Raw genomic sequence first — 24,640 nt, forward strand, 5'->3', positions numbered from 1 at the left:
GACAAATTTAAATGAAATGAAACAAATGGTGGAGCAAACCTGCACACATGATATAGTCTCTGAAGAAGGGGGCTCGAAACCAAAGTGGCAGCATGAGCAGGTAGCATTTGAGGCCTGGAAATAGTTCTTTGAAGCCTGTGGAATAGGTGCAGAAATTGGTAAAGGCTCCTGCCACCAGGACGCCATGCGGGTGGAAGCCCATGACGTAGTTTTGCCGAGGGTCCAGGTCAGCTGTCTTCACCAACTGGGGGAACAAAAAAATATATATTTTAATAATACAAAATACACGTTTCATGTGCAAGATAGGTCAATATAAATGTGTGCCCTGGTTAAACAGTCATAATTTTGTAATTTGATTTCAATTGCTTTGGAAAGTTTGGGTGAAGTCAGAAGATGAACATTTTAAAAATAATGACTACTCAACAAATAAAATGATAAAATATAATTCCCACAAAAAATGTCATTTATCCTACATGGCGAATTATGTTTTTTTGTTGTTGTTGTGCATTTTGGACTTTCTTCTTCTGACGTTCGCCCCTCTAAAAATAATCCAATAAAATAACACAAGTAAGATGTGTTTACATTTTTGGACACGCCCAGTTTAGGAGATAGCGAGAGATACCGAAGGTCGCTATCAACGTTCAACATCTGTCCTCTTGAGTTGTTTGTTTTTGCAGAACCTTTGTGTAAAAACAATCAGCACTAAACTACCCAGAGTGAGATTAGTACTGTATTTCAAGGTTAAAGTACTCTCAGGGTCACACATGTATATGATCAAGATATTTCACACATTTACAAGCTGTTTTTTTCCCGTTGGCTTCTTCACTCATCCGTTTTCATGCTGATGCCACACTGTTGAAACATGTTCTTCAAAACAGAGCCATGTGTTTGTTTCGTTTCATTTTGTTTGTGTTGTACGGCACGAGAGCTCAAGTTAATCATTGGTTTGAATTCTGAAAATCCAAACATAGTTTATAAACAAAAGGTCCAACTATCATACTGTCAGGATTCCAGAATGGAGGGGCAGGTGCAAAACTAAAAGTGATTTTATTTAACAAAAAAAAATCCTGTCATAAAATAGCTGGCAAAACCAACACAGTAAAACAAGATGGCTTGAAGCACAAAACAACACTACATAGGTAGAAACAACATTCATACAAAAGAGCTGCCCAAAGTATGCTAATTGTGAATTTATTAACCTCTGATGACGGAAAAATGGAAACAACTGGGCGAAACCATTTGGAGAGGTCACTATACCCATAATTTGAATCATCCCTCATTAATTTTGGACCTCAATAGATTGTGAATCCAACAGAATGACCCACAAGTGTATGATATGATAAGTAATCAATCATTATCGTTTCCTAAATAGCACATTTCCATGTTATTCGTGGTGGATTATTAAACCTTTGGAATGATGCTTTGCATTTGTGCATTCTGACATTTCATGTACACAGCATATTGATTTCTCACTCAATATCAAACATGTAAAGTAGTTGCGATGAATGTGAGTTTTTTTCCCCCTTCCTAAACCAACGTGCAGAGAAAAATTCTCTGAACAATTCCTCCTTTTTTTCCTAATCAGAATCAGCTGCTTGAGTCAAACCTGACCATGGTATCATTAGAAACAGCGGTTTCAAAAGTCCAATGAAATAAAAGGAAAAGGGTACTCCTTCTCCTTTCCACATTGCTTCTTTGTCCCAGTTTTAACGCACCATAGAGTCAGATGACGGTGAAAAGACCACATGGATGGTAGAACGAGGCAGGTTTAAAGGTTGGAAACGTGATAATCATTTACAAACTTGGAGATCCCAATTGGCACATTATTTACTTTGTATTTTACCAAGTGTGTCGGGCACAAACATAAACAAATTTCAACACCGATAACACCATCAGCCAATGTCCACAAAAAAAGATCCTGTTAATATTTGTACTAGTTTTTTATGAGCCTGCCCAAGAAATAATGGAGAAAAATGTTATGGCATTTATACTGAACTAGCTGGAACAGAGATTATTTGATATGAAAATTCATGAATACAAAGCAAAATTAATCTCTTTGATATTCTAAACGATTAATTAATACAAAGCAAACTTAATCTACCTTAAAACTTTTATTTAAACCCAGTACAGAATAGCTATATGTATTAGTATTTATATTATACCTGTGTATACTGTTAAAATGTGATCAATCCAGATCATTCAAATACAAGCCTTATTAATTATATTTCTTTTTTGCTTTAGTTCAAATCCTAATTAAAAAAACACTTTAAATGCAACATACGGTACACACCATTGGAAAATGTATACTAAAATTGTGTATGATTCACAGGATTGAATTAAAACGGCAAATAAGTGTACATAAAAAAATTACAAATAACAAAAATATTCCCTAACTGACCTCAGCTACAATATCTAGAGTACTTGCAGTCTTAGGGATTGACCACAAGAGGGACACAACAGTCCTGACACTCTAGATGGCAAAGGAAACGTTCAAAACATTGAATAAAAATCCTCCTTATGTTGGGTCAACGTACCTAAAATCAATTGTCAAATATTATTTCATTCAAACATGCTTGAATGGCAAAACATACAGAGTCAAAATAAACAAGAACTGCCCAACTATGACGTTAAATGGACATTTTAAGAAAGGAGTCAATGTTTGACCAAATCTTTTAAAGCGTATAGTAAATTCTCAAACAAATCACGAGAGATGAACTGTATTGATTGTATTTCACTTTGTGCAAAGGTGAAACGTGGAAAAACGGAGATCGATAGCAGACTTCCTCTAGCAAGTGAAATTTGAGCTCGGGTGACAGTTGGCAAGAAAGTGAGTGAAGAACAGCAAGGACATCATTGCGGTAACGAAGCATTGCAATTCTATAATGAGTCTGCCAAAAATGCAGGGGAGTACGAGTTTGGTTGTCACAATGGTTAGTTACTCTTTCCTATTAAACTCACAGTCAACACATCTTAGAATTGTATTACAGAGAACCTCAATATATGGGTTGGGGTTTATTCCTTTTCATGATATCCCCATCACTTGCATCTCACCTTGATGGGAAAGTAATCCCGCATGTAGTCCCATATTTTAATTCCACACAAGTAAGGCACCCTGCGGCCTCCGCGTGCAGGGGTATCGTAGTCAAAGAACCACCACACCGAGTAGAGCACGCTGATCAACCAGAATCGCGTGAACAACAGATAGAAGAACAGGAGGATGCAAGATGGAGCTGCGAAGGGAAACATCAACATTGTTTTTCTTTTTTTAATTCTTCTTTTCACATATTCCTTAACGAACTACTCTGACCTTTCACCTCTAACGATCGTGATGCTGACTACGACACCAGAATAAGGCTAATGCACATGTTTCAAACAGACCAGTATGTTGTACATATCTCTTACATATGACAACAAAGTTGATCTTGACCTGTCGTCCACATCACGCGACTTTATGTTTGGCTCCCTCCCTTGGACGCTCAGTTCTAAAGTCGATTTAATACTTTACTATCTACTACTTAATATCTTAAATCCTAGTTGCACTGTGGAGACTACGAAAACTAAGCCCAGAAGATATTTAAAGCATGCCAGGTTTTGACCCGTCATTCCAAATCTCTATGCACACGCCCATAATTTGGAAGGAAATGTGCTTACTTACCTAAGGCAAGAAAGGAGAAAACCCAATGCAGCACCGCGGCTGTCTGCAGTCTCCTGCGTAGGGGCACGTCGACGGGGGCAAAATCAATCTTCATGTTACCCCGAGAAAAGCGAGACAACGCGCAGAACTGGGAAGGGAAATAACCGAGTGAAGCAAGTCCAAAGTCTGGCAAGGGTTTCATCCCTCCTTATGGATTGCCTTATCTCCAAATGCGATTCAATGGATGGTGCTTACCTTATCGTACCATATCTGATCTTTGACCTGACAAGGCAAGAATGGCTCAAACAGAATGTTGAAACAGGAGCAGAAATTAACACACGGACAAAAGTTTCAACTCCCTTGTGTCTTTAGCAACTCTTTCTGTAGCACAAAGGGCAGGCTGGAGGGAAAAAAAAGACTGAAAATGTAAGTAATAAGATTAATAAATATGAGTCTCTGTAGAAGTAGCCCCATCTGGCTGAGAGAATTGAAAACTACATTTTAAGAGTTGTATATCATACATTTTGGTATTCAAGAATTTTCATATCTTGAACAAAAGCACAGGCATTCCAGTTTTCTCAATATTAAAGAATGAGAGTTCAAAACAGGGTTCTTCAGAATATGATGATTACTGATGCACTCTCATCTTTATGCTATTCAAAATATTTCTCATAATGTCTAGGTGAATCATATCTTGACATTTTTTGCATTGCAGTTTTGTTTATTTAATGTGTTTTTGTTACATATCTGGAAACAAAAAAGTGGTCTTTTAAAAAATGGTGACATTTTATTGACCCAACTTTATGTAGACATGCCTACTGTACATATACATACATACAATATATTTATATACATATAAAGAGTTTCATCAGCACTAATGATTCTCCTGCTCATCAATTTGAAGGGTAATTAAAGGCACCTTGCAAAAGTCAAGTCCAAAGTGTTTGATCAGGTTCTTACCAGAAATTGTGTTACGATTTCAAAATAAAGCTGGTTACTCGGCTCAAATGAGCATTTTTAGTCAATTTATAGTCGTAAGAGTTATTATTATTTCTTGGTGGTGAGACATGTGACAACAAAACTACGTTTTTATTGACTCAAAGGTCTCAAGAAACAACAAATGAGTTGTGGTTAACCGGATGTTTAGGTCGTGGACCCCATCAGACCTGCACTGCATCTTCGGATGCTGAGCGGCTGCGGCGAGGGCGGGGCTTTCCTGTGTGGCGTGGAATGATGTGGCAAGAGAGGATACGGACACAGACGACGTCCGTGCACAAATCGCTGCTTTGATTTTCAAAGGTGAGATCGACGGCAATGCACGCGATGCATTTTAACCTTCACCTAAACGGTCACCGTGCAATCGTACAGTAAAGTATCCCCTTCCAGTTTGAGTCCGTCTGGGGTTTTGAAAAGGGAGGATCGGTAGGGTGGGAGGTGGGGAGCATGGCGTGGCCCTGCATCAGCAGGGCGTGCTGCATGGCCCGCTTCTGGAACCAGATGGACAAGGCTGACATCGCGGTGCCTCTAGTGTTCACCAAGTACACGGACGCCTCGGAAATGCAGCAGGTCCAGCTGCAGCCTCCATCCCGGGCCGGGGTCGCCATAGAAACGCAGCCGCCTCGCGGCCATCGGCGCCCCGTCGCGGGTCCCCGCGCGCCGCGGAGGTGCGTGTCCGAGGAGCGAGTGTGCAGCTCCGTCATGAGGGAGGACTTCAAGCACTGGAGGGTGAGACCCGAGCCCAGCTTTAAGCCCAAGAACGAGTACCACGGTCCGGAAATACCCTTCAACAGTGAGACTCAGTACCAGAAGGACTACAAACCCTGGCCTATTCCCAAAAGGTATGATCACCCGTGGATACCTAAGCCGCCCGCCACCATCTCTGCGGGTGATGACCGGCCGCCAGAGAGGTCCAGACACGGGAAGCAGCAACCGGCGGATGCCGCCGGCGGCGTGGAGAAGAGCGCCGTTGCTGACAAAGTGCAGGAAAAACACCTGAATCCAGGCCCTGAAAGGAAAAAGAGGTTGAGCAAAAACACCGGAGGGGAGAAGAAAGTGGTCCTGAAGGTGGAAGGAGAAGGACGGGCGGCTGTGGATGCGGTCAACAGGCAAATTAAACAGGAGATTTCAGCCGGCAGCTCTTACAAGTGAGTAGAAACCTGCCACTCGTTCACTAAATACAGCAAGGGCGAATGAAAAGCCTAAAAAAATTCCAGTATGTAGGCCTGTAAACACTGCAAAAATGATGATATTTTATATCCAAAGTACAATTTATGTCAGGGGTGTTTGCAGGCCACATTCATGTCAACTAAATCTCATGTGGGCTGGACCGGTTCAATTTTGGCCCAAAAAGTAAATTAACTAGTTAATTTACTTGCTGCCTTTGTTGGCACTAGATGTCGAATCCATTTGATTGATTAAGTCAAAATGGATTGGACGTCTAGCGCTATCAATGGCACTGATGAGCATCCCCAGACAGTTTAATTGAATTCTCAAATGGATGTAATAAGTCATAAAATTCCATTTTCGGGTGCTCAAAGGTGACTTTTGGTAAAATTTGTATAATTTCCTATTGATTTGGAGGACTGCCATTGAAAGCATTGATTTGATAGCAGGGGTCGGAAAACGGTGGATAGAAAAGTGAGCCAAGTGCAGAAGTGCACGCACTTGATCACACTTCTGGCTTTACGGCACCCTTGTCGAAAAAAATAAAAGCATTTCTACAAGTCAGGCAGAGGAACCGGATCGGTCCTACTAGCGGCTCACCTCCGGCCCGCGATCTGCACGTTTGCCACCCCTGGTTTATATACCTGACATTACGAACGGGTTGCCTTAGGATGAAGAACAGCTGATTATGATGTGCTTTGATGCCATCAGATGAGTGTGTCTTGTGGTGCAGCTGGTTCGTGGCCCACTGACGTGTGTGTGTGTGTGTGTGTGTGTGTGTGTGTGTGTGTGTGTGTGTGTGTGTGTGTGTGTGTGTGTGTGTGTTGTGGAGGGCTCGGGGCGCTGTCCCCCAACCCCACATACACACAAGCACACACACACACACACATGGCACGGCACGGCACAGGCCCCAGCCTATCCTCTGTCTTCTTCTGCCAATAGAGCCTCCAAGCAGGTCAACTGTTGGTTCATATTTTGAATGGTGGGCACAAATGACATGGCACACACTGCAACGGTATCCGTGCTAATTTGGAAAATGTCTGAAATTCAATTACTACGCCGGATCGTCACTGCATTCTCGGAACATTAATGACTCCTCTCCAGCTGGACTGTGCCATATGGTACAGCAACCATATGAAATAAATAATATATGCTCCTATCCCATATTTAGAGCATGAGCTCAAGACATAGCATATGGATTTGTGATCAGACTAGGCTATTTTACATGATAAAATGATACAGACTTGGTAAATGTTAATGCCAATCTCCATTTGGTCGACAGTACCAAATATAGCTTTTGATAACTCATGCAGTTCCTCATTCATCACTTGCCTGTTCTGGCTAAGCTATTATTATCCACCGTGTAGAATGACCTCAGCAATCATCTGCTCTTTGTGCCTTGCTTTTCCCTTCGGTGGAAAATGGACCATCCATCCATACTTCTTGTCCTCATTAGCGTTAAACATGAGTTGGAGTTTATTGCTCTTCTGCCTTTGCATGAGAAATTGGACTAGTTGGAGCTCAATTACACTGAAATTTTAAAAGATATTTCTGGGAATTTTAACTGAGCTTGTAAGAGATGGACAAAATCAACATTTTTAACCCAAACTCCTTGTGACGTTATTTTCTAAGTCACATTAAAGGGACATTTTATTACGCCTGAAAATAGCTCACCAGTATGAAACAGCCACCCAAGCCTTTGTTCATCTTCTATTTTTTCCTGTGATCTATGAGCATTTTTTAACCATCATAAAATGATCAGGGAGGAAAAAATTGCCTCTGAAAGTATAGTTTTATCTTTGTCGGTCAACCAGTACTTGCAGCTTCATCCCATATTAAGTGAACTCTCCAACCAAATCCCTTTCTCTCTAAACTGCCCCCCGTCTATTATTAAAAGCCTTTATCTTCAAAATGAGCCACCAGAATGCAATGTAACTAGAAGATTGTTAGATTTAGGAAATCATCCTCTTAGAGAGCCTGCAAAACATTGTTTTCCCTGACACGCAAGAGAGAAACTGCAGGAAATGGCTGCTCCCCAGATAATGCAACTGTAAAACTGCTTTGGATTTCACACTCAGAAACAAAGTTCACATTTTGTTACCAAAATGTAAAATTAAAAATCAAACCCACGACATTTGTTTCATCAGTCCTTATTCAGACCTACTAGGGCTGTTTTATGTAACCCATTTAATCTCACAGTAGCGTGTGTCATTCACACGATGTCTACCCTTGAATGTGAGAATGACAAGCACTAAAAGTACTGCTGTAAAAAATACCCTGCAAATGCTATACAATACTAAACGTTGTTGCTCACTCCATTTACTCACTATTCGTGTGTTGATATTGATATTCACTCATGAGTTATTGCCTCTATAGTGAAACGTTTTACGTCACTGAATTGACTGGAAACGCTCATAAAGATACACAATTGCCATTTAATTAGATTTTCTTGCACCGTAAAGAAAGTAATAACGTAGCAAGGTTGCATGAGTCTGACCCAGCGCATATTGTACAAGATTGAGGCTGAGTTGCATGCTGCGTCCTGGCGCCTTTCCACTCCTGTCAGTGCCAAAAGCTCGGTTGCAGTGAAGAAAAGAAGCCTTTCTCTTCACGTCCACTGCACTACAGCGGGTCACTCTGCTCAGCACAAAAACAAAAACAAAAAATATCACTATGGCACCAATAGCTATGTCGCAGTGATGCATAACGGATGTGTCGGTATATGAAATGTATAGATCAGGCTTTCCTCATAAATGTTTGAAATAAATACCACTCTTAAACCAACACTAAAAATATCCCTCCTATTTAATGTTCATTCAATATTGAAATTAACTTTTAAAAAATACAACTTTGGCATAAAGCAAGCTTTTTTGTCAACCATTCACACCAACATTTATACTGGGACAACAGACACAGAAATCTGAATAAACATACTATCTCTTATATTAAATTAATATTATTCCGTGTGCTGTTATTTTTTTTCATTAACTCTCCATCAGCCGTCATGTTTTACACACTAATACACTCACATCACTTTCTGAAGCCAACATTTATCTCAGGGACACAGGAATTATTGTTACACTGACCATGAATAGCATCCACAGTATGTTGTCGTACTTTACAATTACACAATCGACACCCCGTTGTGACATGTAAGTGTTTTATACCCTTGTCCTTGGATGCCATTGTATAATCTCTCATTGCTCTATGGCCTCGTGGTCCATCCCGGCTCTGAAAGCGAGCCTAAGTCCTGTTATGTCATGCCTCTCTGTGTGCTGGTTGTCGTTCTCTTTTTGTCCAAGTCATCAGCCTTTGTGCTGCGCACAATTTTCATTTCCCATGATGACATTTGGCCCTCTGGCCTATTTCATACATGATCCAACTGTCCCCAAGGAGTCTTTGAAAAGCAAATGTTGGTGACTCAGGCAACTGAAAGATGGAGTCAATATTAACGCTTTAAATTTTAGCTTTAAGGTCCCCTAAACTCATTTGAATGCTGTCTTTTGCAAAAAAAAATGGTGCATGAGAGTTCTCACTGCAACCAAAATGTAGCTTTTTACCTGTGAGAAATGTATTCAAAGCTAAAAATAGGAAGGAACAAACGGTCTTTATTGATTTTTTTTTTAATCCTTATAGGTAATGTGGCCTATTTTTGTATAATGATGCAGCAGGATTTTGGCCAAGTATTGAGTGCTTGTAACAGTTTCCTTTGTTTATTCCGCGACCAAGGGCATTTAAATGTGCCTCGCGGACCTTTTGAGTCGGTGCAGGAGCCAAAAGGAAAGAGTGATATTTATCATCCGTTTAGACAGAAGCAGAGCCGTGTTTTTCCTTTCCTGTCAGCACAGCTTGAGTTTATTGACATTATCATGTATTTCCTCGTTCATTATTTATTATTGCTACTGTACTGTTTAAAATACTAGTTTAAAAAAGGGGGAAGAAAAATCCTAAATAGGTAGCCACTTGAAAACAATGACATAACTGCATCCCACCAAAAAATAGTACGGCAAGAGCTTTTCTGTTTTTCCATTTTTAGCACCCTCCAAATAAAACAAGCATACAGATCATGTCCATTTTCTTCCTGCAGAACCGAATATAAGGCGTACAGGGATGTGAAGCCTGCGCAGATGATCCGGGCCAAGTCTCAGTACCTACCTCCGGATGAAAAGACCTGGCTGGAAACCAGCTATAGTGCGACATACAAAGGACAAGCCCCGGTCCAAGCTACGGATAACAAAGCTCAGGAGAGAAGGAGGATACGCAGTTTGTACAGCGAGCCATATATGGACCCCATTAAACAGGTGAGTACCGCTCAGCTAGATATATATACAGCACGAAAATATACATTTTCTTTCAAGCAAGCCTTTTACCGATAAAGATTGTGGCTAAATGTTGCAATAAAACAGAAAATCATACCCATTTTGGACCAACACACATGAATATTTAGGACCAAGCAATTAGCACGTCCGTTTCGCAGTTCCGAGATCAAGGCTTTAATCTCTGGGAGGGAGTTTTCATGTTCTCTGAGGTTTCTCAGATACTCGGGATATATGGAAAACGCTTTAAATTGTCCCTAGCAATTAGGGTTAGAAGGGAATGAGAAGAGCTGCTTTGATTGGCAGCGGATGGCTGACAGCCAGACGGCAAAATGACCGAGGTTGTCATAAAAAAAATGGAGCTCACGGTCTCAGCATTAACTCAAAGGCTGTTCATGTACTTTTTAAGTGCTTCGAGGATTTTAGCTCACGCGTTCTATCCAATGTCCACAGGTGGATAGATCCACCGTCCCTCGCACTAGGGCCAAAAAGCCGATGCCGGTTGCGCACGGACAGGCCAGAGCGCCCAAGAGAGCCAAAGAAAAGAGCGCCGCGGCGAGGGGCTCCGGGAAGACGACCTCGGAGAAGCAGGCCGTCAGCCGACCGGCGTTGGGCGACAAGGAGAAAAGTAAAGAGATGAACAACAAACTGGCCGAAGCGAAAGAGTAAAAACCATTTAGCACCTTTCACATCTCGTGTTTTCGGGGGTCAAGTAAACACGGAGGCTGCAAAATCGTTTTTTTTTCCCTATTCTGTTGCCACCCTTTTTTGTGCTTTGCTCCCATTTGCTTCCTCTCCTTCTTGTGTTGTACTTTAGTACAATAAAAGAAAAGGATGACATTTTTTTTCTTCCATCGTGGGCATGAGTATTCTTTATCCCTCTGCTCCTCCGCCACCCCCACTTTGCTCGCCTCCGTCTCCCCTGGTCGCTATGGCAACAGGCTCAATGCGAGGGTGAACCGGGCTGTGTACGCACGCTTCTAGCGTTTGGCTTGATCAACTGAGCAGATAGTTGGACTGTGTTCATCAAAAATATCAACGATTGAAAGCACTGATTAGGAATCAGAACGAGACCTGAGCATCTTTTGATCAATTTCGTGCTTGGTTAATCAAATGTCTGCCATTTCTGTCTCGCTTTTTGTACCCGATGTTTCATCTTTAAACGCTTTTTATTCATGTTCATGCTTTAGGTGGAATGCACGCATGATCATCATTCTGTGTTACTTTGGAGATCAGCTTTCGCAGAATCTATCTTTTTATGAAATAGTCGTCTGTATCCCATTTTTTTTACCTCATTCATAGTCCACATGACTCTATTGGTTAAATTTTTTCATGTTAGGTGTTGGATAAAGAATGCAAGATTAGTAAGGTGCTTTGTAATAATATAACTTGAATCACACTTGTATATATTTAACTTATATTAGCTATTGTAGTACCATCTTTAATGTACGTACGCTCCAAAATGTTCAGTGAAACCGGAAAAACTCAAACCTAAACCAATCAACAAGTGATTTACTAAATATTTTCTTAACTGGTAATTCATACTTTTACTAACATTCATTCCGCCTACAAAAGAGGTGTCAAACTCACTCCTATTTTAATCATTAATCAATTATTTATCAAATATTTTTTGACCTAACAATTGCCCAAATCGCTTTTTTTTCAGCGTCATTCATTTTATTTCCATAAAAAGGGGAAGAGGAAATATTCCATTTTTTTATTATTATTTTTTAAAACCTTCAATGACACAAAAACAGTAAATATTTAGTCTCTATTTTTTATGTACCAGATTTTCTATTGACATTTATGATTTTTATGTCAACCTAAAAAGGGTAAACATTAAATATTCTTTTTTTTAATTAGGACACAAAATGATCATAAGAAGAAAACACTTAGTATGTATTCATTTATTTAGTCGCAATTTTAAAACATCGGTAATAATAAATACGTTATTTCAGTTAAGTTGGCCTTTAGGCTCCCTTGAAATTGTATAAATTACATATAATTATTGTTATTGTCACTCATACGGAGCAGTCAGGTGGTGACCACTAACATATGTTTGGAAAACAAATGATTTGAGCGCGCTACACTAAAGAAACATCCATTACATCCTCCCTTTATGCGGAGCGCAACCATCATGTCTGTGAAAGCCCAATGCATGGGAGCTGAAGGCCAGACTCATTGGTGTTTTGCAGCCTTCGCTTAGGCCTCTCACTTTGTCACATGACATTGGCGAGAAGAACACGCCATGTAGACAGCACTTAGCACGCCACACACACACACGGTGCTATCTTTGTGGTTATTCGCTAAATAAGGATAGAAAGTATAGTAAAGGAAGTTATGTCTTCACCCCAAAAAAATGACTGTGACGTACTTGTGTTTTTTGCTTGCTCATCTTTAGAGAAAAATTAACAAATAAATGCCGCCCAAAAAAGGAAAATCAAAGGTGTCTTCTGGCTTCTTTTTGCATTAGCGATTGCAGGCGTCATTCCGTATTTCTCCCGTTTTAGTCTTTGTCAACCAAAATCTGAAATTCCACATGGAAGAGAATTTTCCTTTCTTTCTATGCTTATTCAAGATTGCACCACTTTCTGGCATGACTGCTGGCATTCTTTCTATGATGCATGTTGTTCTTGGTCAGAAGACTGTATTACTTTTGCTTCATATCTCGAATACAAATGCATTTCAAACTTTGTCAGTCTACTGAAATATTTACATGCGCTTGTATTTTTATTAAGAGATCATGTGTCTTGACAACAACATGCATGTGAAAAGGTTGTCTGGGAGCGGATTCCAGATTCAAATCTTATGTGCTTGTTTCATGCTTGTTGCCTGGAAATGGTATATTCTGGACTATAAATCGCATTTTCTGAGGTAGTCTGAAAACAAAAACAAAAAGACTAATATTGCAAATTTTACAAAATATTTACAAATTTTATTTTATTTCCCTTCACCTTGACTTCATAACTTGTAGTGCTCAAATTTTCTATAGTCCTCGATGAACTACTAGGCTAACCGCTAGCTTAGCCGTTTTACCGTATTGCTCCTTGGGTATTGATCCTACTTAAATCTTTTTTATAAATCTTTTCTCTCATGGCTACCCTTAAACTATTCTTTTGTAATTGCATCACACTCGTCAGGAATGAACTCTGAGTGTCCAATGAAATCAGGGATCGAATAGCCATGTGTTGGTGCTAGCATAGAGGCCTTTCATAGCAAACAGTGGACAGCCATCTTTTAAAAATTTCTCTCACAGAACATGCGACTCATACTAAGGTGCCACTCACATATGTTTTTTTTTTTTTACTTTTGGCTAGTGCGACTTATAGTCCGGATTATACAGTAAATTCTTTCTGCTGCTGCCACGGGTATTTGGGGGTGAAAACTCGTTTGGATAATGCTGTGTCTCCCAGTTTTCATTTGCTAATGAGTGGCATTTTTATTCATTTGAAGGGTTGTGCTAAAACAACAGCACTACGTACAGCTCTGCCAGCCAATCAGAGATATTGGCTGGGTGCAGACGCTAAAGCAACACCTGTGGGGCTGTGCGCTACCCAATCCCAGGTAACCCTCAAAACAATCACCTAGAAGACGTCGGCCGCGGACAAACGGTGCTCATTGTCATTCATGACTGCAGAGATGTCATATTTTGGGAAATATTTTTCTTTCTTTTTCTTTAGTTTTGATTGTGGCACACATTTATTTAAGTGGTTATGCACCAACATGGCATCTTTAATCAATTTATTTTATTTTTTATTGTATCTCTTCCATATGGACACCCGGGTTGGTTGTTTTGTTGGGTTTTGGTTGCTTTCACCTCCTGCATGTAAGCTTTCTTACATAGCAAAATGGACCCTGAATGCTTTGAATTTAGTTCACCATAAGTGCATGTGATTTGTTTAATAACAGAGAGGATGCAATTGAAGTCCTGATTTGAGGTTCTCATGCAGTGGATACAGAAAATGAAAAATGTCCATCTACTTCCGTAACTTTACATCAAAGTCAGTTATCTTTCATGTGTTCTTTTTTCAAATACTAAATTGGTCACCAGCATGAAACAAACCCTTATATAATTATCGAATTAATTGCTCATCTGATATTTTTTATCCCCTTTCCAAGAACTGAAATTGCAGCAGGGAGAAAAAAAACATTATTCAGCACAGTAATTAACCATCCAGTTCTAATTGTGCGATAATATCACGTTAAAACGTGTTCTGTCACATAACATGTGAATATTTCCCAGTAAACATTTTAAATAAATTGTTTTACTAATTCAGTTTGCTTTCGGAAACAATGGCCGCCTTTTTACAACTGCTATACAAACTCTATTTATGCTATTTACACATGGCTCTTTTTATGCCAAATCTACAACAAGACTTTCTGTATCCACTGCAAAAGCACAGTGGTTTATTGTTAATTGGACCTTATTATAGGGTTTAATTGTATTCTGAAAGCATGCCCTCGCTGTTTTTTTTGTGGGACCTGCAATTGCAGACCTAATACAGAATATTTGTGGAATTTTAGATGGGATGAACTGTCAACGGGGGTAAGTACAGATGAGCGGTGCAGGTTGTGTCAATGACTTGATTAAGATGTGCGCTTTTTAAAATATTTTTAATTCTAACAATGTTAGAAGACCCCGAGACCCTCATTGAATTGGCTCACTTTTGAATATGTGACCTCAAAAATGCAGTGCTAAAGATTACATTGTTTGCATCCAGTTGTAGCTATCATTTTCCCAATTTAGTGTTTGTGGTACTTATAAAGTAGTTTGAGTTTTCCATTTAGATCTAAAAATGAGCAGTTGCAGGGTGCTCGGCTGAGATTTTGTGCTTCTCTTGAAACAAGTGTTTCAACATCTTATCTTTTATTTGTTTCTTATTCTTGACACCTTAACCTTAACCGTGTGCTGCGTCCTAGAGATCCTCAGGACGAGTTTGTCCGAACCAGTCATCATCATTCCCAGGGTGCTACTGGAGGAGAGCCTGAACCACTACGGGAACGACCTGAGCAACCACGCAGCGGTGGAGTCGTGCGATTTGCCGTCCCTTTGAGCCAGACTGAGTAGTACTGTGAAAAAAAAAACACCACCATATACACATTTTTGAGGATGCATGTCTGAAATAGTTTTGGGACTCAAATCTACCACTCCTTGGCAGATGACATTATTGATAAGGTGCTATATAGTTATATTCTTGTTTTATGCCTTGTATTTTGAAACTGTATATTGACAATAATACAAATAAACACACCATTAAGTGCTAAAAATATTCTAAAGAAACCTGTATACAATCATATTGTAAATAAAAGAGCATCACTTAAAAATTCAAGTCATGTTTTGTAATCTGTGTGAATAGCAAGCAACATTTGTCATGTTTTGTTGGCGTTTTGGGTGGATGTGATGTGTGCATGTTTTCCTTGTGTGTGCTGTCCGGGTGATTGTTGTGTACGTTTCACCACTTTTGTCCCTCTGGGCTTCCCTTCCCTCTTGTAGCCAGCTGCGTGTATTTTGTAATCAGCTCCTGTGTGTATTTAAGCCCCAGTGTTTTGTGGTATGGTTGTGGAAGTATTGCTTGGTGTCTCGTGTGTCTCAATCACGTAAGTAATGTTTTTGCCTCTTCTTGGTTCTATCTCGCCTCAGAGCCGAGCATATGGTAACACTATGTTTACATTATTTATTGAGGGGTAAACACAAAGCATAGATCAAAACCAAATGTGTGAGTGAACCATTGCAGAATGAAAGGATGTAAAATAATATTTAGTATATCCAGGTAAAAAGTTCACTATACATACAATGGTTTACTTTTTATTTAAATGTGTCCGTTTCTCAATGTTGGACATCCTTTCATTCAATAGAACCCTAATGACAGACCATTTAATATGCAAATCAATAGCTTTGACAATTAAGCATTCAAGTTGATGTCAGTCATATTTAGTGACTGGGATTTGGAGTTGAAGTTGTAATGTCCAACGCGATTCCTTTGATAGTAGAAGAGACAGGCAGATCCAATGATGAAGAAGAGTACTATAATCACTCCAAGGAGGCACATTCCAATCAGTTGGACTTTGTCATCTTCACTCTGTGGAGACTCTTGTTATACAAATAAAAAAAAAAACAATGCAAAAAAACAGAAACGTCATCACACATTTGGTAAGAATTAATGAGTCGAAAAACTACAAACCTTCATCTGACATTAGCAACGGCCCAGTAGAACCAAAAACTCTTCCAATGATGTTGGAAGACCGAGCTAATCTTTGCACACAATCCTAGAACAAAAGAGCAATTTTACATGTTTCCATTAAAAAAATGAAATAAAATAACAACTGAAGTCTATGAAGTCCATAATTGCAGCAATAAGCACACTCACAGGGACACAATTGTCAGATGCGATCTGCATACAGATTTGAACGTGGCAGTGCAGATAAATCAAATTGACTTTAACAAAGGAGAATATTCGCACAGACACACGAGATGTGCTGGAGTTTCCATTCATCAACACAACAGTGTACATGTTGAGGGCACATCTGTAACACAAAGACTTGGATGTGTTGAAAATATCCCGTGAGCACTCCCACCAGACCAAGAAAGGTTGATATACAGTATATTTTCACATTGTTCCAACATTTTATCATTTTTATTCGATTTCAAACAACGGCAGTTTCCTTTCAATTTTAGACCAAAGAAACCAGTTTTGGTTGGTAGCTCATAAATGATGAAGAGTTTACCTGTTGTCCAGGAAGATAAAGCGTTTGTTGTCAAATGGATTTTGCGTTGGAGTAGCCCAGCACGAATAGATCACTACTTTAATGTCTTCTGCTGACGTATTCATGCTCACTTCCACCACCACAGCCTCCTCTGGAGACAAGCTATAGTTGTAAGGTAGCGGAAATGTGCCGTTCAACAGCTGTACAGTCACCTGGAACGTCCCTGAGCTCGTGATCACATCTTGTATCAATTCGTACCTGGAAACAATGAATAATAACACCAAACATGACATCCCTGGTCTGATGCAACGTTTAGGGACAAATCGGGTGGTCGTAGTTCATTTTAAACTTGTTTGTTGGCCTTATTTTCTGAATGAGCTGGTTTGCTGATTTCATTTATCCTAACGTGTTTGTTTATATCACAATCTACTGTTAGCCTTTATATGAAATAATCCTGCAAGTAAGGGAATCTCACCCCATGGGGCCAAAGTCAGCAGACATGAGCATGCTCCTCAGGTAGGTGCAAATGATAGGAACTTCCAGCCGAAGTTTGGGTGCTTCCCATGTGCCATCAGATGACAGGTATGTTTCCGTGTTGCTGAACAGAGTAACAGAAGCTGTGTAGTAGGATTCATTCTAAAATAGAGAAACAGTGATCAGGGTGGATATTTTCAAGGTAGAGTACGAAGGGGTAAAAACGGGCGATAGCTTACTTGAGCAAATATTATGCCGCACTCATTCCACTCCACAATCAGCTGAGCATGGCTGCCATTTAACCTACTGACCCCACACCCATCGTAGCCCAGGTATAGAGTTGTCTCTTGAATGTTGTGATTAACTAGAAACTCTCTAACCACTGTGACTGTAATGCCAGTTACTCTGCAATCGACTGAAATATCTCCCACAATTGAATACATTCGATTGGACGCATCCTTTTGGGTTGCGAGTTCATTCGTGGGTCGAGCGGTGGTGAGAAGGACACTGGTGCTTGATGCAATGGGTTTGCTTGTTAATTCGGTGGTCATAGTTGTCGATACTCCAGTGGAAGTTGTAGCCGCAGTAAGGGGTGTTGGTGCTGTTGTTTCACCATTAGGAGTAGTTTGTGGTACTGTTGTGACAGTTGTTGGACCATTCAAATTTGTTGCTCGTGCATTAGTGGTATCTGTTGGTATCATACCGCTTGTTTGTATAATTGTCGCAGTTGTTGATATTGTGCTAAAGGTTGTAGCTGTGGTTGGGATGGTTCGCGTAGTGGTGGTTATTGGTGATTTAGAGGTGATTGTTGGTACCATTGTGATGGTTGTTTGAGGATTAGGGGTAGTTGTTGGTGCTGTTATGATGGTTGTTGGAAGATTAGATGTCGTTGTTGGTATCATCATCATAGTTGTTAGAGCATTAAGAGTTGTTGTTGGTATGTTACTGGTGTCTGCTGACACCCCAGAGATGGTTGTTGGTACAGTTTGGGCGATAGAGGTAGTTGTTAGTGCGTTAACGATGGTCTTTGGTGGGCTATTGGTGTCTTTTTCAGTAATGGTGATTGTCTGTAGAGACTTGTCTGTCATAGTTGGAGGTGGGTATGTTGATGTGCTCACTTGGGAAAAAGGGAGAGCACTGACTGTGGTGGTCAATGTTGTTGTCCCCAAGATAGCTGAAGAATGAAATGGGTATAAAACTGAGTCATTCTTTTAGTTTCTTTGTTTTTACTAGTAGAATATTTGGCTTTAATTGATTATGAGTATCATTACAAATAGAACTATTTTATGTTTAATATCTAATGTTAGTCTAATTTCAATTTTAAAATCCATCTTTTTCACAGGTCGCCTTGTAATAATTATATTGTCATGCAGCAATTCCACACTTTGAAATCAATACCTTGACAGGCTCTACCAGGCCTCTGTGGTTCTGTGTCCAGAAATCCATCTAGACAAGAACATGTGTAGGAGCCCCATGTGTTTGCACATTCGGCCCACTGGGAACAATCATTTTCTAATGGAACACATTCATCAAAATCTGAAACAACAAAATAATAAACAAAACACAATTGTCATTTATAATTTTACAGATTGTGCCTTTTGATATTAGATCACAAAATCCACAGGAGAAGAAAATATGCGTTGCTACAGCTTAGCTTGAACAAAAAGAATTAAGAATGTGCTACAACATAAATGAATGTACCACTGATGCTTGTGTTGTTTTCATCCATTACGTAAATGGAGCTGTTCATTAGTGAATATAGTAGTGCTGTTGACGTGTTTCTGATGTCCTGTTCCTGACCGGGGCTGAAGATTACTGTGAAGTTGACCACCACACTGCCCGGGGAAAGCTGTCTGATCTCAATTCTCACCTGACCTGAATTCACTAAAGTCTTTGTCTCTTGTGGCAGAGAACGATAGATCTGCAACAACAACAAAAATGGAAACAAACCCCTTTTCACAATGTAGGCTGCGACATTTCTATGCAGTTCATCTGAAATTCTACACGATGGGCCTACCTCATCTAATATGCTGACAGTAAGATTTTTATAGGCCTGGCTGCTCGTATTGTGCAGGTCAGCAGTGAACGGGATGTTGGTAAGTCGAGTGGTGGCATCCAAGGTATGAGCATCTGGAAAATATAGTCCAGGTAAAAAAACTACTTCTACCACTACTACTTCTAATCCAACTTGGAAGCTGGCCTGTGTCCACAAACACTTGTTGCTCCAAACCTGATTCTCACCTTGTCTTCTGTGATAGCAATTTGATGAAACTGTCGTATTGTTGAGATACCAGCAAGTCATTTAGCCAAAGTAACCTTAATACATTTTCTGTACACTTAAATGGCACATTGTGACCACTAGTAACATATTAAATCTCTTACCAGTTTTGACTGCAATGTGAAGACTCTGGTTTGTGTGGAGCTTAACAGTGACATTATAGAAAACCCCAGGCTGTAGATCCCTCAGTTCCAACATGTTCTGCTCAGTTGTCCATTCCCTAATAATCTCCGAGCCCTCACTAAGAACGACCAAGTAACTCTGGTTTGCTGGGATTATGCTGGACCAGTAAACGCAAAAAGAAGTGCCAGTGATGTTGGCAGACTGTAATCTGCTGATCCCGGGGGATGCTGCAGAAGGGCAGAGAGGGAGTGAGGGAGGGTGCATCAATAATTCCTCTTGTATTTGCCTCCAGATAACATAGTTGAAGAATTGGAAAATATTTCATACAATTAGAGATTGGTGCTGGAGTAGTAGCAGCGTTGTCAAGAGTCCGAGGTGAAGTAATGGTAACTTGGGAAGTGCAACACTGGGAGGCCTCTGTGGTGGTTGGTATGCTCATGTTGTTTGGTTCTAAAAGACAGAAGATACACTAAGCATCAGAACATTATGGTAGGAGGACACGTTTTTATTTGCCAAAAATACTAGTTAAGTATTCTTCATCTGGCCAACATGCACCCAAGCAAAATAAAATCATCATACAACTGTTAAAAAAATAAAAAAAATGAATGTATTTGTAATGTTTCAAACATATATGCGTTACACCCATTAAATGTTAAATAGCCCACATGCAAAATTCTATAACATGCAGATTTTTTATAAATAAATTGACTGTACATATCCTGAGACCAAGAAATCCCTACTGATCCCTTTCAGATAAATGTGTTGGATTCAGGTTTATGTGGCGATTGCGACGCCTGGTGCTTGCAATAGGAACAATGATTTGCAATGCATGTTTTTTAAAATAACTTTGATCATAAATAAAATTACCCAGTGCACTTTCAATGGGAGAAGGTGGGAATATGTTGTACTTTTTGCAGTATTTACCCGATGCAGTATAGATCATTTCCATGAACTAAGTGGCTGTGTGCATTAACCAAGGGAAGGAACAAGTAGTATAATAGTGTTTCAATATATTTTTTATGCAATACTATGAATGGCATTTTTTTTTAAATCAGTGGGATCATGTATATTATTTCTTCTATCTATTTAACTGACCTGCACATTGAGTTCCGGGATTGCTGGGGTCAACATCCATGTATCCTCCATGGCACTCACACTGGTATGAGCCAACTATATTGCTACATTGTGCACGTGGAGAGCACTGATGGAGAGTAGGATGCCCACATTCATTTATATCTATAATGGTGAACATAAACACTTGAAGAAATTACACTGGAATGATAGTGAACAAATTAATAAATGAAGGAATTCAAAAAGCTTTCGACTTGAGACACATTGTAAATAATGCTAATAATTAAAAAAGGAAGGTTTCAAAGCTCAACTTTACTTCATTAGCATATATGTTACGTTTTCAGGTGCCAAAGACTGCACATTGGTGACGCGCATAATTCCGTGACTTGTGTGCAATGGCGACGAGAACGTGGGGGGGAAAACCGTGTGTGACTAACTCGGGTGTTATTTTCTGCCACCACAGGAAACTTCCCGCAGAAGACACTCGCTCAAATAAGCGACGTGAGACGGAGGCTGTGGTACGACTGACTCATTCTTTTCACAATGTTAAGTTCTATGGCAGGGGTGCCCAAACATTTGTGAGGCACTGTTTAGGCAACTAAACCCATCAAGCGTTAAAGCTGAGAAATGCAACAGAGTGTATGCTTTATTTAAGATTATTTTGTGGGCCATATTCAATGATGCTTTTTTCATTTGCAGCGGGCCAGTAAAAACTGGACGGCGGGCCGTAGTTTGGACACCCCTGTTCTACGCAAATGTGACAGGTGACAAAAGACAAGTCAATTCACAAGCAGTCCCGCCACAGCTTGTTCTCCTCACCTTCGACGGTCACATCTGACACCTCAGGTATGTTTTTGAGGAGGAAATGCAGCTTTGACGTGACGGCGTCCAGTGAACGAGTAAGGTTGAAGTCTATCAACAGTGATGTGGCAGTCCTATATGGATGCACAGGCCAGGAGGTGAGGTAATAGACTGAAAATTGGACAGACTGCAGTGCTCCAGTGACCTGTGTAGGAATCATAAAGGCAGTGAAAGTAATGTGAATCGGCAATGGGATACAGCATTAAATTGTCAGGTTTTTAGTACCATTGCTTGAAGTAATCTTGAGTGGTTAAGAAGGGATCCATTGTTCATCAATTGCTCATAATCTGTCTTCACTGTCACTGTTGCATTGAATCTGCTCCTCCAATTCTGACTGTAATTGTTTGACGCTGATAATGACAAAATATTGGAAAAGTAAATTGCCACCAATGAAATATGTTGACAATTTTGCATGTGGAAATACTGGAGCAGGACTCAATATGATATAAAACATAGACTAGCACGCAATCAAGCTCAACCTGCACTGAGTGTAACAAATGTTAAAGTAGGAATACCCATCCCCGCCCAACAAAACTTTTTTTTGTTTTATTTCACTCACGACTGATGGAAATAATGTAAAATCTTAGCCTGTTTAGTTGAGTACCACATTCATAAACTAGCAAGAAACCGTGAGATATTTTTTATATGAATGGAAGAGTATTTAAATGTGATGCCTTTCATGAAATGTCACTGGCATTGATAGATGAGCCAAGGATATTTTGAACAAATGGATAATTCTTAGACAAATAAAGTCAAGTTGATCATGTTCCACGGCACCATTTATGTTCTCCCACGTCACACTTGGTTGCCATGGGAGCCTGCTTGGTAATCACTGGTTTATGGAATCAGCAGCATGCGGTCTGACAAGAATGATCCAGTGCCAAATGCATGGCCTTTATGTATGTGTCTAGCACACAAACAATACAGTGCAATCAAGAAATACTCATACTTTGCAACTTGATTTCATTACAAAACACCCACACTCAATTTAGGTAGGCCCATGAATTTAGAAGGCAGTTTATTTTATCTAGCACACTTACCATTGACCAATAGTTGTGGCTGTGTTGTTTATGATAAGAGTAACCACAATATCATGTTCTTGTTTTTTTTTATAGGACTTGGCAATTATTCAACATTTTAATCATACTTAATAGCATTATATTGTTCTAATAATCTACAATGTATCATATTATCATTACTAATTACATACTTATTTTTGAATACTGTATTAATAGTCTTGTCCAAATATGTCCTGACTTTCCTTTTCCTTTCCTACTTTGTAATCCCAAATAGTTGAACTGGGTCATAACTATTCTATTCTATTTATAGCTAAGATGTGTGATATGATAAAAAAAATATTAGGGAATCATCACTGAAATATTGTTGAGTAATCTTATATGAGATGATGATGAGATGAGTAATCTTATTTGAATCTGTTCATAATACAGACACAAATAAAGTGGGCAAAATTAACCTGAGTTAAAAAGGTTAGGGTTTAGGTTCAGGGTGATACAAATTGTACTAAAATGTAGTTTCCAAAAAAGTACTAACTTTCAGGATTAGTGCAGAAACGATGCCCTAATCTCTTGCAGCACTTTTGCCGGACTGGGCAATCTATGTCCCAGTCACAGTAACCATCATCAGAATAAGATCCATTTGTAGTTGGGCAGGATCCAGGTTTGCTCATGAACTCCTCACTAGAATTTAATACTCCATTGAAAAGAAAAAATATCATTATTATCGTTACCATATTGGGAGCACATACAGATGTTGAACCACAGGCCTATATTTCTTCACCAAAAACTGCACACTTACACAGGGCACAGTAGCTTCCAATTTGTACGTAACCATGGCAGCATCTGGTCACCTGCATCTCCAGCATCTTGTGTTCAGTATGATGAACCATTCTAAAAAGTGTCACTGGACATGCTTTCCAAAAAAGCCAGCCACCGCAACTCTTGTTCACAGTATAAGGAACCCTTCGCACCACCAGAGCACTCAAATTGCGGGTCTCGTTGTAAATACATAGATGGTAGCCAGATGAAGCCAGGGTATTTCCTGTTAAGTAAAGTTCCTTAGTGATGACATTTGCTGGTTGATTGAAAAGCTATTATTACACAAAGTCAGCATTACAAGGGCAACAATTGTTTAAGGTCTGGCAGATGTTTTATACAAAGTATTGTGTGCAGAATCAAATATTCAGTTTTTCTCCTTTAACTTATATCAATTTTTACCCACACATTTGTAAAAACATCCATTCATTCATCTTGTAAAAACATAATAGTGTTTAAACACATTGCAGTCATGGCTTTTTCTTTCAAATTACATTGTATTTTAATATTTGATTTTTTTTTATTTTAAACATCAGTTAAGTACAGTGTTTTCCTTTGAGAAATATTATAGGTTAAAAAAATACACTAAGCATTCATCAATAACAGCTGTCAGACCTAAAACAACAACAAAAGGTGTTCACCAGTTTTAAAGAACTTTCTGTCCTAGTAAAATGTTTACTGCATGATAGTACATGCAGTATTCGGTCATACCTTCGTACGCAGCTGTTTTCCATTGGTAGAAAGTCAGAAAGGTAAATAACACCCAAACAGAGCAACCCATTTTCATTAGCGGCAAAGTTATATATTTAACAGCAGCATTGTGATTGCATGTTCCTCATTAGAATTATAGCAATTCGTTCTTGGGTGTACTGTGCTCAAAGCCCAACTCCCTTGGGTTTCAAGCTCCCATCCCTATTTGCGCCACCTTTCCCTGTTGTGTTACCGAATAACAGAAGCCAGCAACTTTTGGATTCATTTTCAAGTGTTTGATCATGAAACAAAATTTATGAATGCAATTTTTCATACAGTACCTTGTATGGAATGCGTATTTAAATCATATGACAATTTAAACAGAAGAAATACCTTTTGGAATTTTAATATTTTTACAATGTTGTCCAGGAATTATGTCATTATTTGGTATTTGTAAAGAGAAATAGAATCATTTGCTTATTATTATAACTGT

General features: G+C 39.4%; 3 protein-coding genes and 1 long non-coding RNA gene across 6 annotated transcripts in view; 2 read left to right on the plus strand and 2 right to left on the minus strand.

Annotated features, from left to right (window-relative positions):
- The window catches only part of mogat2 (monoacylglycerol O-acyltransferase 2), a 5,213-nt gene extending 1,249 nt beyond the window's left edge, over positions 1 to 3,964 (minus strand). Inside the window, exons 1-4 of the mRNA XM_077591933.1 lie at positions 3,890 to 3,964; positions 3,656 to 3,782; positions 3,052 to 3,230; positions 40 to 244 (exon numbers count right to left, since the gene is read on the minus strand). Coding sequence (XP_077448059.1) covers positions 40 to 244; positions 3,052 to 3,230; positions 3,656 to 3,749 — 478 coding nt within the window. The 5' untranslated portion in view covers positions 3,750 to 3,782; positions 3,890 to 3,964. The remainder of the gene's footprint in view (positions 1 to 39; positions 245 to 3,051; positions 3,231 to 3,655; positions 3,783 to 3,889) is intronic.
- map6a (microtubule-associated protein 6a) overlaps positions 1 to 15,443 on the plus strand; it is an 18,329-nt gene extending 2,886 nt beyond the window's left edge. The window contains exons 4-9 of one of the 3 annotated variants that reach the window (XM_077591931.1): positions 2,747 to 2,827; positions 4,782 to 5,778; positions 9,885 to 10,098; positions 10,567 to 10,778; positions 13,567 to 13,677; positions 15,034 to 15,443. In XM_077591931.1, coding sequence (XP_077448057.1) covers positions 5,078 to 5,778; positions 9,885 to 10,098; positions 10,567 to 10,778; positions 13,567 to 13,677; positions 15,034 to 15,181 — 1,386 coding nt within the window. In that variant the 5' untranslated portion in view covers positions 2,747 to 2,827; positions 4,782 to 5,077 and the 3' untranslated portion in view covers positions 15,182 to 15,443. Of the gene's footprint in view, positions 1 to 2,746; positions 2,828 to 3,733; positions 4,061 to 4,781; positions 5,779 to 9,884; positions 10,099 to 10,566; positions 10,779 to 13,566; positions 13,678 to 15,033 lie in introns of those variants that run through there. The other 2 variants (XM_077591929.1, XM_077591930.1) reach the window with 2 other exon arrangements.
- A 396-nt stretch (positions 15,444 to 15,839) lies between these two features.
- umodl1 (uromodulin-like 1) lies at positions 15,840 to 19,854 on the minus strand. The gene is made up of 10 exons (XM_077592579.1): positions 19,675 to 19,854; positions 19,310 to 19,422; positions 18,994 to 19,213; positions 18,691 to 18,828; positions 17,532 to 18,466; positions 17,294 to 17,454; positions 16,840 to 17,076; positions 16,482 to 16,638; positions 16,296 to 16,380; positions 15,840 to 16,204 (listed from the first exon to the last, which is right to left on the minus strand). The coding sequence occupies exons 1-10, from the start codon at positions 19,766 to 19,768 to the stop codon at positions 16,017 to 16,019; spliced, it is 2,328 nt and encodes a 775-aa protein (XP_077448705.1). The 5' UTR covers positions 19,769 to 19,854; the 3' UTR covers positions 15,840 to 16,016.
- A 1,370-nt stretch (positions 19,855 to 21,224) lies between these two features.
- Positions 21,225 to 22,391, plus strand: LOC144068238 (uncharacterized). The gene is made up of 3 exons (XR_013298139.1): positions 21,225 to 21,282; positions 21,464 to 21,528; positions 21,611 to 22,391. It is a non-coding gene; the product is annotated as an uncharacterized LOC144068238 (long non-coding RNA).
- The last annotated feature ends 2,249 nt before the right edge of the window (positions 22,392 to 24,640 follow it).

Source organism: Stigmatopora argus, chromosome 22 (assembly GCF_051989625.1).
Source record: "Stigmatopora argus isolate UIUO_Sarg chromosome 22, RoL_Sarg_1.0, whole genome shotgun sequence".
Classification (NCBI taxonomy): Eukaryota; Metazoa; Chordata; class Actinopteri; order Syngnathiformes; family Syngnathidae; genus Stigmatopora; species Stigmatopora argus.